The 14,535-nt window shown below is 42.1% G+C and overlaps 1 protein-coding gene across 36 annotated transcripts in view; it reads right to left on the bottom strand.

Annotated features, from left to right (window-relative positions):
* The window catches only part of CACNA1C (calcium voltage-gated channel subunit alpha1 C), a 492,189-nt gene that overhangs the window by 48,631 nt on the left and 429,023 nt on the right, over positions 1 to 14,535 (bottom strand). For 16 of the 36 annotated variants that reach the window (XM_065036455.1, XM_065036462.1, XM_065036245.1 and 13 more), the window contains 2 exons: positions 11,135 to 11,218; positions 10,429 to 10,512 (listed from right to left, as the gene is read on the bottom strand). In XM_065036455.1, the coding sequence (XP_064892527.1) occupies positions 10,429 to 10,512; positions 11,135 to 11,218 (168 nt within the window). The remainder of the gene's footprint in view (positions 1 to 10,428; positions 10,513 to 11,134; positions 11,219 to 14,535) is intronic. The other 20 variants (XM_065036317.1, XM_065036425.1, XM_065036486.1 and 17 more) reach the window with 2 other exon arrangements.

Raw genomic sequence — 14,535 nt, 5'->3', positions numbered from 1 at the left:
TTTTCAAGAATAAATGGTTATAGATTTGATGAATTCTTTGGTTAAAAAAAAACAATAGGGCAGTTTGGATGATATGTTATACTCGCTGTGTGTGATTTACTGTGTTCAAGTCTGGGCACACAGCTGAGCCTCAAAATCCCTAGCTCTAAATATCAATTTGTTTTAGTGTCTTTCTATTAACAAGTGTTTCTTTACTGCTGAGGTCTCTTTGCCTTCATGTCTGTTCAGCTTAGGAAAAGATGCCGCATGATCTGGCTTTGAGTGAAGCAGATTTTCTCCCAGTCACTCAGACAAGGCTCAGCAGGCAGCACCACTGACTGGTGTCTCCAAGTTTGAAAGTGGATTTTGAGACAAAAACTGGGATCTGACCAGGTGGGATGTCCCATTACTCTGCAACATTGTCAATTTTACTAGCAATTAGAGCCAGAGCCACATTTTTGGCTATCAATCAGCTGACCATAAGCAGCAAACCAGCCTCTACAGCTAGGTCATCTGGATGCAACTGGGAATGGGTCCCATTTAGCAGATGTCTATGAAGATACATGAAGCAGAAATCATTTTGTTGGCATGTTGTGCCAGATGGTCTCCATGAAGAACAGACCAGCCATTTTAAAAACAGTTATCTACTGAAAAATTTAAAAAACTCTTATGAGTGTAGAGGGAGGGGTGCAGAAGCTAAATGAGGGTGCTATATTGACTGTATTAGAAGGGGTAAAATTAGTTCGTAGGTGTTTACCTTTGATTACAGATCTGTCTGGGAGGTTGCATTGTCTTGCCTACCAGCAAAAAAAACCCCATAATCAGGTCTTTATTTAACGGGAACCTCAAATGTTCCTGTTAGTCTGTACATTTGAGTTTGCAGAATGGTACCCATCACCATGCTGAACTGCTGCTGAGTGCCTGGCACAAAAACCTTCACAAGGGGGAACAGCCTTTCCCCTGGACTGATGGTATCTTGGCTGAAGAAAGACAAGAAAAAAATCACTGACACAGTAAGCAGAGGGGAACTAATTACTGTCTTGCTTAAAACTGCCCCTAATGCTCCTGGGAATGGGAGACATGATCTCTGCTACCAAAAATTTCAGCAACATTGGAAGAAAGTGACTGAGGACAAGAAGATGGCAGAGAAGAGAATGTTGAGGAGGAAAACAAGTAAAATACTTGTGTGTGTTTTTCCTTCTTCTGTCACTTACATTGCTTTCATTGCAACTGGCAGTGCAATCTGGAACCAATTAGCAGATCTCTAAATATGCATAATAGTAAGAGATGGTGCAGGGAATGAGGTCTTGGAGGACCGATGTTAAAAGCTCTTGTAATTTGGATGAAGGACAGAAGCTTTTACAGTAAAACTGAGCGAGTGAAATATGGGAGAGTGTGCACCCTTTATTGCTGCAATCTGCATGTGGAGAACAGCGATGCAGGAAAATTCTTGGGCATTCTCAGCAAAGTAGATCTTAGAAAAAGGAATTAAATGCCAGAAGACATCTTTCACTGCTTCAAGGAATTGCCTTAGATGGCAGAACTAGCTGTATTTGAACTCACCCAAGCACCCGACCATCTAACTTACAGTGCTTAGGGAGCTATCATAATTAACTTTAATATATTAAAAGACGATCTAAGGATTCAGAGATTTTTCTATGGATTCTTATGAAGATACAATCTCTAACAGAGTTCAGGGAAAGTTAAAAGCAACTTTTACTAGGCAAAAGGAATGATTTATCCTGGCTAGGAAGCCAATGGAAAATGTAACCAGCTTGGGGTAGTTCTAATGTTTTTATATTATTTTTTCTTTTGAGCTTTGTGGAAAAAAAATTGAATTGAAAGGAAAATTAAATATAACTGTATTATATCACAAATGTTGATGCCAGAATTTTATTTATTTATTTATTTATTTTTAATGATGTGATAGAAAAATGACAGGGAGAATTAAATACTGCTCAGACAATCCAGATGTGTACTTTTAAAATAACTCTATACAGAAATGTACATGTCACACACTTATTTTACCATTTAACCAACACAGGACAAGGCCTGTTGTACTTTGTCTTGCTACTTTTAGCTATTATTGTTATTGTAAAATCAATTTACAGTCAAATAAGAAATCAAGATTCCCTCTCTAAAAGCCTTAAAACCCATCAGGGTTTCGGGTATGTGAAAGCCTGCACTTATTAAAAGCCTGATCCACTCCTCAGTGCAGTGATTGAGATATCATGCCTCAGCATTTTGAAGACAACTCTAGCCATTTTCACTCAGAAGGACTCCAGACAGGTTTGTGCACCAAGTCTTAACAGCTATAGGACTATCTAACTTTCCTTTTACTGCTTTTGCAATTAGGTTTTAAGGGTTTGTTCTCCTGGAGTCTTCATATTCCATTTCTCATGTTTTAATTGACTAGCATGTGTGTGGCTATATTTATCCACTAGGGCAAATTTATTTTTATGCTGCTCTTAAATCCCCACATCAAAATACATTCTGATTATTCCATGCACCTGGAATAATGTCAGAAGCCAAGTATAACAAGTAGTTTTGTGGAAACCACAATATCGTGGTATTTCTTCAAAACTGAGCAGTATGGAGAGTCTTTCAAACTAGTTTTCCCCATGGAAACTACGTTCTCTTTTCTTATGGTGCTAATATTGCTGGTCATCAGTAACAGCTCAAATACTCAGGTAAACTGAGGAAGGAGTAATTTGCGTTAACCATTCTCTTTACTGCAAAACATACATTTTTTTCTATTTGCCCATATTTCCTTACAGAAAAATTTGTGCAGTTACCAAAATCACCTATTTGAATGGGCAAATCATATTGTGAACTCTGGAAATGCATTCAGAATATCATCATCTTTAAGCCAAAAGAGAGAAAAAAAGAGGCCCCGTCTTCCTGACAAAAATATACGTAGATAAAACCAAAATAACGCTGTTCAAACATGGTTGTGGTTGGATAGTCTTACCGCACTTCTTTCTCACCAACACAGAGAAAAAACATGCCCTAGAATTGTTGATTAAGCATAAGAGGTGATCAAATTCAAATTGATCTAAGCCTCATTTCAGGAAGAGTTCAGAGTAGCCCACCAAAGTAAAAATAAAGCACTGTGAACTGGCATTTGCCATGGTTAAAGCTCACAACCATGCTTCAACGTGGCTTCCTACGTATAGAAGCTGAGGCCACCATGGTGTGTTAACTGGATTATTCTAACAATAAAAACACCACTGGATATTAAAAAAAACCCAAAACAACAAAAAACCCCACAAACTACAAATAAATCCATCCCCCCTCCATATATTTTATCAGCATTTTTTTCAAAACAGAAAACGAGTCATATATACATACATATACACACACACAGGGATAGCTCAGGACTACATACAACTTCTAGGATGGCAGCAGTAAGGATATGACAACACAAGATGTCAAAAGAAGCCACTGTGCTTCTCCAGCCCTTTGCTACATAATTTGGAGGCCTCTGCTACCCAGACGGCATTTGAGAAAGAGAGAGAGAGAAGGGGAGAGGGAAGGAGATGTTTTCTGCCTCTTCCAGAAGGTTTAGGTAAATGAACTTGAAAGTTCTAGCAATTGCAAAGATTTGTTTCCAGTGGCAGCTGATGGCCAAAATCTGAGCAGCAAAGGGCATGGAAGCGGAGAGAACCAGACAGGCAGAGACAGAAAGACAGACAGACAGACGCAGCGACAGAGATGAATGCCAGTCCCAACTGAGGTGTGGGCTAAGATGTATGTCGTCCTTCCACCGATCCTTGCTCCCATGGCGGGGGGGTGTGTGTACAGGGCTGTGTCGCAGGGCCCGACAGCTCCAGTCCTTTCACAGGCAAAATGCCCCTGGGGGCAATTCTGCCTGAACAAGGACTGCAGGATTTAAGCCACTGGTTCTCTGCCTTCAGACACATTGATTGAGGGTGAAAATGAACTTGTGAGGTTAAGTGTGGCTGGAGACGAGGGAGAGGAAAGCAAGGGAGAAAAGGAAGAAAGGGAGGGGGTGGGTTAAAAGGGAGAAGTGCAGGAGAAGGTGAGATGGAGACTTGAGTATAGGCTGTCAGATATTTCAAAGAATGGGAGCAGGAGCCCATGACAAATCATATGAAGCTTCTTGACACCAAAAGCAAGATGACTGTAAGGAGAGGCCCCATGCGCCTGGTTTAAGCCTGAGTTACTTAACTTGAGAAATAAAAAAAGACTAAAGGAGAAATCACTGCACAGGTCTCCAAGTATTCTTGGGAACTGAATGCTTTGGTATCTCTCTGGCCTTCCTGAACTCACTTAGGAATCAAGCAAACTGCAACCTTCTGCTGACTTCCTACTGGAGTTTGGAAAACTTTTCAGAAGTGCAAGATATAAAGTACTCGGCTTTCCTGAATATCTGATAAACAAACACCAAACCACTACACAGCAGGCTGGAGTACAACAGACCTGACCAACCTTTTATAGTGGAAGGAATACAGCAAGATGGGTTTTGGGTCTCCCCTGACCTTCTTCATAGGAGTGCTACTTCCTGAAGCACCTAGGTATCCCAGAGGCTACCGTGGGTCAGATCACATGCAATGCTGTACTTTCCTTTTTTCTCCTCCTGTTACCTCTCCCATTAAAAAACCCTCACCATTTCCATCAACCCTCGGACCAGTCATAACACTCACTCTTAGAAAAACGTATACTGCTACAACACAAAGGCAACTTACTCAGGGAAATATTCCATTATTTCAAAAAAGCCTGCAAGTCACCAGTTCTATGTCCCTGATAGCTCACATCATGTATCCACGCACACACCCCTGGCTTGTCACATCTGCTGTATCGTGTTGCATACCTGTCACAGGTACCTCCTCCTCTTCTTTACCTCCTGCAGTGTTCACAGACACATTCAGACACACAAGTACAGTCACTGAGTAGAACAGGTGGGATGGATACCAGTCCAGATGGTTTTGCTCAGTCATCCTCATGCACTCCCAGACACAGCTGATGAACACAGGAGTACCCGCACATGCAGACACACTCGGGGCTCTAGCAGAATCCCTCGCCAGGCTCACAAATAGGTGTAAACCCTCCCTCCGTGACATCTTTTCTAGACAGACACATGACATCCCCACTGTCACTGGTACCTACACCGGTGCTCTGCAGACACACATGCTCCCACCTGAGCCTGTCTCCATCACCCTCACACATCTGCCCACTGCAGCTGGATGGGGCCAACCTTCCAGCTGGCCAACTCCTCCAGCTGAGCAGGCACTGCTGTGAGCATCACTTTGGTGGCAAAGACTCAGCCACAGTGAATCCTTACTCTTACACTGGGAAAGACTGAAGGAAAAAAGGACCCTGGGGACCAGAGAGGTGTCAGCTTTTCTCTCCGACTGAGAGGAAGGATGTTACATTAGCAGCTTTCCCAGTGACTCAGGATCTGACCATTTTCCTTTTGTCACTTTGGGCACTGTAGCACAGAGCACGAATTGAACTCGATTTCCCCCTTCAATACAGCACAACAAATAGTCATGAACAACTTTATTTTCCTGGAGGAGGGGACAGCAGGCTGTCAGTCACCTTCACAGTGCTAAACTCCAGGTTGTATCTGCTGATGTGGAAAGAAATGCAAGCTTGTGCCTGGGGCTGCTTCTGGGTTGGTATATTCCAAATTTGTTGGCTTTTATTAAACTCCTATAACATTTTCTTTCCTCTTATTATTATTATTATAGATAGTAATAATTTTTGCCACCTTGATTTTTTTCCTAATGAACTTAAAGTGTCTTGTAAACACTAATGACAATGCTTTCTTAATGTAGGGAATAATAATAACATCCAATATAGTGATGGGGAGGCTGAGCTATAGGGATCTAGTGAAAATCCAAGGAATACGACACACAGGCCCTACCTCTCAGGCCCCATGTATTACAGAGTCTTTTCTCTTATTCCCCAGGAGTCATTCTTGGTCCTAGCACTTAAAGAGAATTGACACACGGTAGATGTGGTGTCTGCCTTGGAAATTCCTTTTTTCAAAAAGAATTAAAATGTTAAACATTAAATATGTTTTCCCATCCCTCTTTAGTTACTTAAGAAGTGGCTTAACAGTAACCCAAAATAGGAACATTGAATATTTCCAGAAAAATTTGAAAACATCTTCATTTTGTGGCTAGGAAGCTAGTTTTGTAACACTTACTGAGAAACAAATCTCTGAAAATTCAGATTGAAAGTAAGGGGATTTAAAAGTAAATTTGGCAGAAACCGTGCCACTCTCTGAAGTTCTCAAACTCTCCAGATTTTAAACTGCCCTGTGCCCCTTGCACTTATTCAGTGGTGTGAGATTCATGTCCATGTGTCTGTGGAGATGGCTGGCAGGACCTGCAAGATGTCCCGAGTTACAGTAAGTAAGTGGACCTAATGTGATGCAATTGGATTTACCAATTGTTGTATCTCAATGCCATGGAGGTGTTTTAAGTGGAGGTTTCACAAAGGACTCAGAAATGCTGAAAGCAACCTGGGGGCCCACCGCATGAGTACATGCCTTCTCACTACTTTTGAATGCACAACGATGCTAACAAAAATATTCTGAGCTTGACATGCAAGTGTCCACTCACCCGCAGGCATGCAGATGAACATGCCCGCATACAGGAAACTCTCACATATAAACACCCACCCATAAGCAGCTCAAACTTGCACAATAAGGTACCCACATTGGCTCAGAAAACTTGTTCATAGACTCAGTTACATGCACAACAACCCATGTGTCTCCATCAACAACCATTCACAACACAGATATGTATGAAATATGCATGTGCCCATACACACTCTCTTTCCTCCACACAGGGATTCATGTCTGTACATTCTCCCATGGATTTGTAGCCCATATGCAAGTATCCAAACATGTTCAAGAACATAGACTACAACCAATGGAGCGCACACACAAAAGCCCACCCATGCACACTCACATCTATCTTAACAAAGGTTTTGGTCTGGGAAATTCCTTTTCAAGAAACAAAAATAATTGTCCAAAGGAAAAAAACAGAGCATGAGGAACTGCACAAATGAATGCAAGCACATACCTAGATGCACACTGTGGAGCCTGTCAGGCAGGGTTCCCACCACAACTATGGCTATTGCAGCTCAGCACTTGCTGAGTGTGCTTCCCCTGAGTGCCGGCATCTGGTGAACCTCACAGAAATTTCAGGCTTACGTGTCTCATGTCTATGGCCATATGTCCAACTAACCTGTGCCAGGTGTCTCCAGCTTCCCTAATTGACCACAATGACCACTGTCCCTTAGCCCCAAGAGCAGCACCTTCTAAGACCCTACCACAAACGTTCTTCAGCTTCTAAGGAGTTGGGCAGAAACATCTTACCTGCACCTGGCCAGGCTAAACATCTCCAAGTATTAGAGTTTATTGGCATTTTAGGGTTTATTTCTTCTTTCTTTTTCAGACTCCACGTCTCTTGGAACAAGACAAGACAGTGTACAGAAACACAAGGCAGGGTTTGCTCAAACCCACAAACAGCAAGAAAGCAACAAGCTCCTGAGGAGAAAGGGAGAAGTGTATCTGACAAACTGCCTCACACTGCTTGGGAAGGTGACAACTGTCCATCCAAGATGGGCTGCTATTTCCAAAGCCCATCTGCTACAGATGTAATGTATCAAGTGCTGCTAGCAGGAAGGGAATCTGACAGGACAAACCAACATACAAAACATTCTCTTATTCAATAAGGGTTATAAGTGCAAAGGGATTTCAGAACATTTCAGAACAAACTCCATTCATAGCTGCTGCTCATTTACCAGTGCATCAAAAGATTGTGCAAGTTTTTAGTAACAAACATTAGGAAACTAGTAGCAAAGGACTTGCCTAGATAAAAAGAGAAGATTTAAACATGCCAGGTAACAAAAAGATGTGTGCAGAAATCTGTAAAAACTGTATAGAAGGAAAGGATTCTTTAGAGGAAACAGCGGGACCATCACGAAATGCTGTTCATAACCCTGACTAAAAGAGTCAGGGTTGCTCCTGCTGCCTCCTCAATTAAGACAGGTGATGGCTGTTTGGGCAGAGGCATGCCCTCGTTTTTCATAGACTTCTGCAACCAAAAACTGGCTTCTGGGCCTTGGCCAACACAAACTTGAATTTAGACAGGGAATGGAAAGGAGAGGGAGCCTTGTCAGCGGTAATTAAACACGCCAGTATGGATAGCCCTGGAGACTGAAGATCTGAACACAGCACAATTAACAGCAGCGTGACCTTCTTGACAACATGCTGAGAACGAATGCGATTTATCCTGCTTAAATTTAGCATCTGAGAGCTGGGTGTCTAGACAAACCTAACAAACCTAGACACTCTCCGGTCACTGGATGGGCACCTCCAAAGAGCAATTCATTTCCCCCGTCAGAGATGTGCACAGAGAGGCATCAGTTGGTATGGGGAGGAATTAGTTTCTTTCCACTAAGAGGAAGCCTGGGTGACTATCTGTCTTCCTCTTAGATGACTAAAGTTAATAAGATGTATATCAAAGTGTCTTAAACCATGATGTAAAAAGTTCTTTAATTTAAAGGAAATTACTGTGAATTTCTTCAAAAGGATCCATTAGATTTTTCCCTCCAGTACAGGGTTTCTGACTATGATAGACCTCCATATACTTATCAAAACTCAAAAATTTCTCTCCTTTCTGCTTGAAAGACTTTTGTATGGATTCAAACACATCAGTCAGAAAAGTCTTGTTGATGTTTAGTGTAATTCACCTCCAGTTAACCGTACTTATTTCCTCAATTACCATGTACAGTTCTACCTCTAAGGAGGAGCATTTAACTTTTTGACAATCTGAAGGCTACTGCCAGGTTCCCCATTTGGTTTTCTTCTGACAAGGGTGGCATAAAAAAAGGTTTTCACTTCATTCTTTAAAATTATCAACTTCAGCCTGCTAATCACTGTAGTCTTCCTCTACAAAGTCAGCTCAATCCTAATATCTCCATAGTAAAAGTGTAACCAAAATGGTTTACCACATTCTAGGGTAAATTCTAGCAAACATTTTTTTTTGTGTCCAGAAAGCAGGACATTCAAGAGATGTAAAATAAAACTTCATTTTTGGTTAGAAACTATTTTTCGTTCTCTCAAAAACCAAAGAAAATGGGCTAGTATAAAATATTTCATTTATTCTAAATTGAAATATTGCAACATGGACGAATGTCCCTGTTTCAGAATTAAAAAAAAAGAAAAAGAAGGAGAAATTAAAATAGAACCACGATATGAAAATGTTTTGTTTGGAAAGTTCAAAGTAAGGCATTTTGATTTTTTTCAAAATATTGCCTACATTTTTTCCTAAACACAGCACTGAGTGAAAACTATGCTGTCACTTTTCTGTTTACAATGGATTGCCTCTACAGTACACAACAATACCAAGCTGGAATGTTTATTGAATAGCCACATAATTTTCCAAATCCATTATTCATGTGCTCTTTGTTAACATATTTACAGCAGTTTTCTTTCAATCTTTCTGTTTTCTTGGTCTCACTAAGCTGCATTTTGTAGTGCAATTTTTGGCCATGCTCAGAAACTCAGTGGGTCCTTTGTAGTCTTTCTTTTGGGAATCCGTGTGCTTCCTGCCTGTCCTTTGGCTCTTTATCCTGTAATTCTATATCCATACACCTCTAAAAAAAGACAGAGGAAAAAGTTTGTCTGAAGCGATTTGTTCCTTGAACACCAGTCTCGGTGGCTCATTCGATCCTTTACCTGTCTGCTGAGATGGGCACCAGTGGGGCCAATCAATGTCAATTGTGCTGGTGGGATTTGTAAGATAGAGCAACCTTGGTTGCAAACCCAAAAAACTGGGTTGAAACTCTGGCGCTTTGTTTTTCTTGGGGCTTTTCGGTTTGTTTTCATTTGATCTGCATTTTTTTCAAATTAGAAGCTAAACATTAGGAGCAGGTTCCTCTAAGCAGAGATGGTTTTGTCTTTATATCTTTTGGAGGAAGCCTGAGTGAGGAGGCACAGGGAGGATTCCTGGTTTGGTTCCCGCAGTTCCACCTCGAAAGAACTGACCTTTAGATCTCTGTGGGGTGGAGAGTACTGAACTGCCATGGGAAGCAAAGCATAACACTGGGTAGGCCAAAGTGCTGGCCTGGAACTATTCTAGCAGCTTCCCATGGTACAAATAGCCTTTTCACTTACACTCCACATTTCCCATCACTTTTCCTGCTATACAGTTTAATTCATGCCAGGCGGATTATGAAGGGAAGAAAATGATGCAACAGTCAAAAAGTCCTTTAAGTCGTTCCAAAAATTAGAATAGAAAGAAAACAAAACAAATCAAAAGAGAGAACTTCAAAACTAAATGAAAAGCTCTGAAAACAAACTCAAAAGAAAGGAGGAAAGGGGAGGGGGGGGTGGGAAAAAAGAACCCGGGAAAGACAAATGAATGTTAGAGCAGGCACGATCATGGACAGACGCCAGCTACTTACGTTCACCTCGGTGATTGCTATATCAACAATGCTACCCACAACAATCAAGGCGTCAAATGTATTCCATGCATCACAGAAATAGTGCTGCATGTGGCAGAGAAGCCAAGGAAAGAGAGAGAGAGAAAGGAAGAGAAAGAAAGAATGAGAGAGAGGAGGGAGAGAGAGAGTGAAAGGGAGAAAAGAGGGAAAAAAAGTAAAAAGTAAAATAAAATAAAACAAAAAATCAAAACAAAACAAAACAAAGCATGAAAGAGGGAGAGAAGAGGAAAAAAATAAGAAAAGAAAGAGGTTACGTGGGCATATTAAATAGTCTCTTACCACTCTACAGTATTGGTTGCTCAAAACCTCTGTAACGTTTCACATGATGGAGGGTATCAACAAAAGCCTGGTTAGTCAAAAAGTTACACTCAAGCATGTCTACCTTTTGGAGGGAAAAAAAGCACACACACCCCAAACTCTGTGCGCTTTCACCAGTCACAGCCTTGGGGCGAGCTATGACAAGTGAAAAAGAAGGAGGCATTTCCCCCCCTCCTTTTTTTTTCCCTGGGAGAAGGAGAAGGACGACGGCAAGTTCAATAAAAGCATGACTAAAGGGAAAAAAATCAGAAAAAAAAAAGAAAGAGAGAGAAAGAAAGTGAGAAAGAGAGAAGGAACAGCAGAGGAGGAGGAGGTGGTGGTATCCTGGGGAGGGTAGAGTAATACTCACATTAGTTTCACTGAGAATGACGTCTATAATGCTGCCAATTACGATGAGGAAGTCAAAAACATTCCAAGGATCACTAAAGTAACCCTACATAAGGAAGGGGCAGGCAGGATGGGGATTAAAAAGGAATGTTAGACAGACAAAAACAGTTCAAAATTACCATTAGAATTTCTGCCCTGATACCTCAAGGGGTTTTCCTCTTAAGTCTGCTTGTTGTGTCTCAAGCTGTAGCCTAGTCCTGGGATCCCTGATGTGTGTGAGCAGACCCTACCCAGCTAATGTGGTCCCAGAGCAGCCAGACCTCCCCTCTGACTCTGGGACAGGGGGTGAAGAGAAGGATCACTCTGAGTGTGGCTTCTCACAGGAGTAGGGACTTCCAGGACAAGCTCCTCCAGACATCTCCAATTCCTAGCAACACAGCACTCTTCCCCACTTAGCTTAGATTTGGCTGGGGGAAGGGTTCTCTCTAAAAACTGGTGTGGATATCAACCCTCCAGTCCATGTTCCAGATGTAATGTTCTGTGCTGGTGCTGGGAACAGCTGGTTGCTGCATCACGATGGAGCAGAAGGCACAGTCAAACTGTGGATGTGCTATTTAAACCTCACTGGTTGTCACCTTTATCCTTACCCAGTCACAATGAGTATTACAACAGTCAGCAGCCTAGGGAGGTTCTATTACCAATGCCTTAGCTCCTGTCTTAAAACTACAGAGCAGGACTGGTGTGTTTGTTACTCTGAAAGCATGTCTGCACCGCAAAATGAATGTATGAATGTAGCATGTGCTGGTGCTTCCCACCAAGAAGGGGTAAGAACGAGAGTGAAGTTGGCTTTAGCATGTTCTCAGGGAGAGGCGTGTTGCTCACTTATGCTAAAGATCGTGCCATAGCATCACTGCCACACCAGCTGTCTAGGACAAGCTATGGTAGATCCACTAGCATGTGCTAAACTCATACCTTCACTTTGCTGTGCAGAATTACTTCAGGGGCTATCTCAAACATCTCATTGTCCTCAGCAGGGTTCAGGAGATGCTAATCAATACTGCCTGCTGTCCCCATCCTGCATGATTTTTGGCTGGATGGGCTGTAAGTATACAGGACCCTTTTGGAAAAAGTCCCATTCAGCTCAGGAGGTGAGCTTCCGTATGTAAACTTCCTGCCCAAGTCAATGTCATGAGTAAAGAACTTATGTTGGCTCATGGAACACTGGTGCCAACCTCTTCCCCTTGTTCTGCAGTCCTAAAAGGAGGCGAGCATACGAAATTCTCCGTACTCCTTTTATGTGTTTGGTTTTGTGAGCATGGGCTAATCTGACCTCCTTGTTTCCCAGCTGCAACATGTCTCCAGTGAGACTGAACCCAAGTTGCAATGTGACTGCTATTCTTAGCCAGAGAGTCAGGTCATGGGTAAAGTGTGAGTCTGTGTTCCCAGGCAGTGCTGCAGAAAGCGAAAAGAAGAAAAGAAAAAAAAATAAATTAAAATCCCAGCACTGGCACTGCACAAGCCAGGCTTGGGAACCTGAAATACTGTGGGTTCAGCCATCACATGGAACAGGCACTGGTAAAAAGTGTCTTTCTAAATGCTGAAACACTGCCTCCAGAATGCTTCGAGACTCGCAGTTATAAACTGCATTATGTTTGGGGCAGATTAAAAAAAAAAGAGATGAAGCAGAGAAAGCCACTGTCTAGCTGGTTCCACACCAGTGAAGGGAGCTGGTGAAGTGGACTTCGAAATCTTCTTCTCAAAAGTAGAAAAAAACCCAACCTTTATTCTGCAGCCTGAAATAGGCAACTCTTAGCAGATCTACACTGGGAGGAAAAATAATCTCATAGCTACACAATTAGCTACAACAGGGAGGAAGGAAACAGGAGCAAAAGCAAATTCAGAGAATATTATTATTCAGCGTCCAGCCTAGAAAATACACAGCAAATATTAGAATGAATTCAGTGGTGATGTCCAGCATTAGCAACCAGATGGACCTGGAATAAAACTGTAATTAGACTTCACCAAGAGGAAGGGGAGGGAGAGAACAGCAGATTAAATTGTAGAGGCAAACACATTTTGAATAAATAAAGGACAGACACAGATCATACAGAGTTGCAAAAAGTGCCTTTGCAGCCTGATGCGACCTTGGCAGAGAGTACACTCGCAGGACCAAAGAGAACAGAGTAGAAGACAACAGACCCAATCCTCCTGCCCCGGTTCATGTGCAGAGTCCTGCTGAAGGCAATGGCACTGCTCACATGTCAGATGAGCACGTGCATTCAATAGCATGGCTATCTTCCATTTCCTTCTCAAATTGCATAGTTTAGGAACTATTAAGTGTTTTAGTAGGAACCCAAACAAGCCTCCAAAAAAACACCAAAAAAGGAGTTTGCTTTTGGGCAGCTGTAAGGGTAAAGATGCAAAAAATGTTGTTCAGGTTTTGCCCATGAAAATGATGACTATTTTTAAATCTCTGATGATGGACAGGCGGTTGTTTACTATGATTGGCATCATACTGCAAGAATGTTTTTGGTGTAACCAAATTCACAATTTCTTTTTACTGAGCAACTCCAGACATAAAGCCCAAAGTTATTACTGTTGGTAAAACAGCATTTGCTTTTGGTACAAAATCCAGGTGAAAACTGAAGCCAGTGAATTAACCTTTGCTCCCCATTGCAGTAATGCAACCTCACTGGAAGCAAGGACACCGCACTGACACAGTTGACATATCTCAGAAGAGACTTAGGCCTGGAAAGAAAAGGACCCTTTTTCATTGCTATCACAAATTGCTGCTTTGGACCTTTGTGACACCACAGCATATCTGGAGTCACTCTTCTAACTTCTGGGGAGTTGCTTGGCTCTGCTGAGTCTCATCAGCCAGCTCCTTGCTTGAAAGTCATGGGTTGGCCTGCTCTGGGATCACAGAAAGAGTGTCATCATGGTACGTTATTGTGTGGCTGTAAGGTGGACTCAGAGGGCTCTTCTCTTCCTCCAGTACCTCTTAGATGAGTGAGAGAGAGGAAGCATGGATATGAATGCAGTTTTACTCAACCCCACATCCAATATGCCAGTATTGGATTAAGGAAACACATGAATTTAAAAACCTTCCTTTCCTCCTCACCTGCTCCCTCTGTCTTTCAAACAGAAGGGTGAAAAACAGGAAGATATTATTCACAGTAAGTGAGCTCAAAGAGAACAGAGAACATGAATGCTTCATTTGTGTGAGAGGTAATGGAATCCTTCCTTAAAAAGCCACCCTCCTTAGAGACATTGACCTACAAACAGCCATGTTGTCACTAAGCTTTGGATCAGACCTCATAATCTTGTCAGGAGTTATGAGTACATACTGGGAGTGAACTACACCCCTTGGGGACTCGTCTCTTGCGACCTCAAGTACCTCTTCAAGCCACATTCCTCACTGGA

The sequence above is a fragment of the Columba livia genome, chromosome 1 (assembly GCF_036013475.1).
Source record: "Columba livia isolate bColLiv1 breed racing homer chromosome 1, bColLiv1.pat.W.v2, whole genome shotgun sequence".
In the NCBI taxonomy this organism is placed as follows: domain Eukaryota; kingdom Metazoa; phylum Chordata; class Aves; order Columbiformes; family Columbidae; genus Columba; species Columba livia.
The sequence above is the reverse complement of the archived record's forward strand: the minus strand, read 5'-3'. Positions and strand labels throughout refer to the sequence as shown.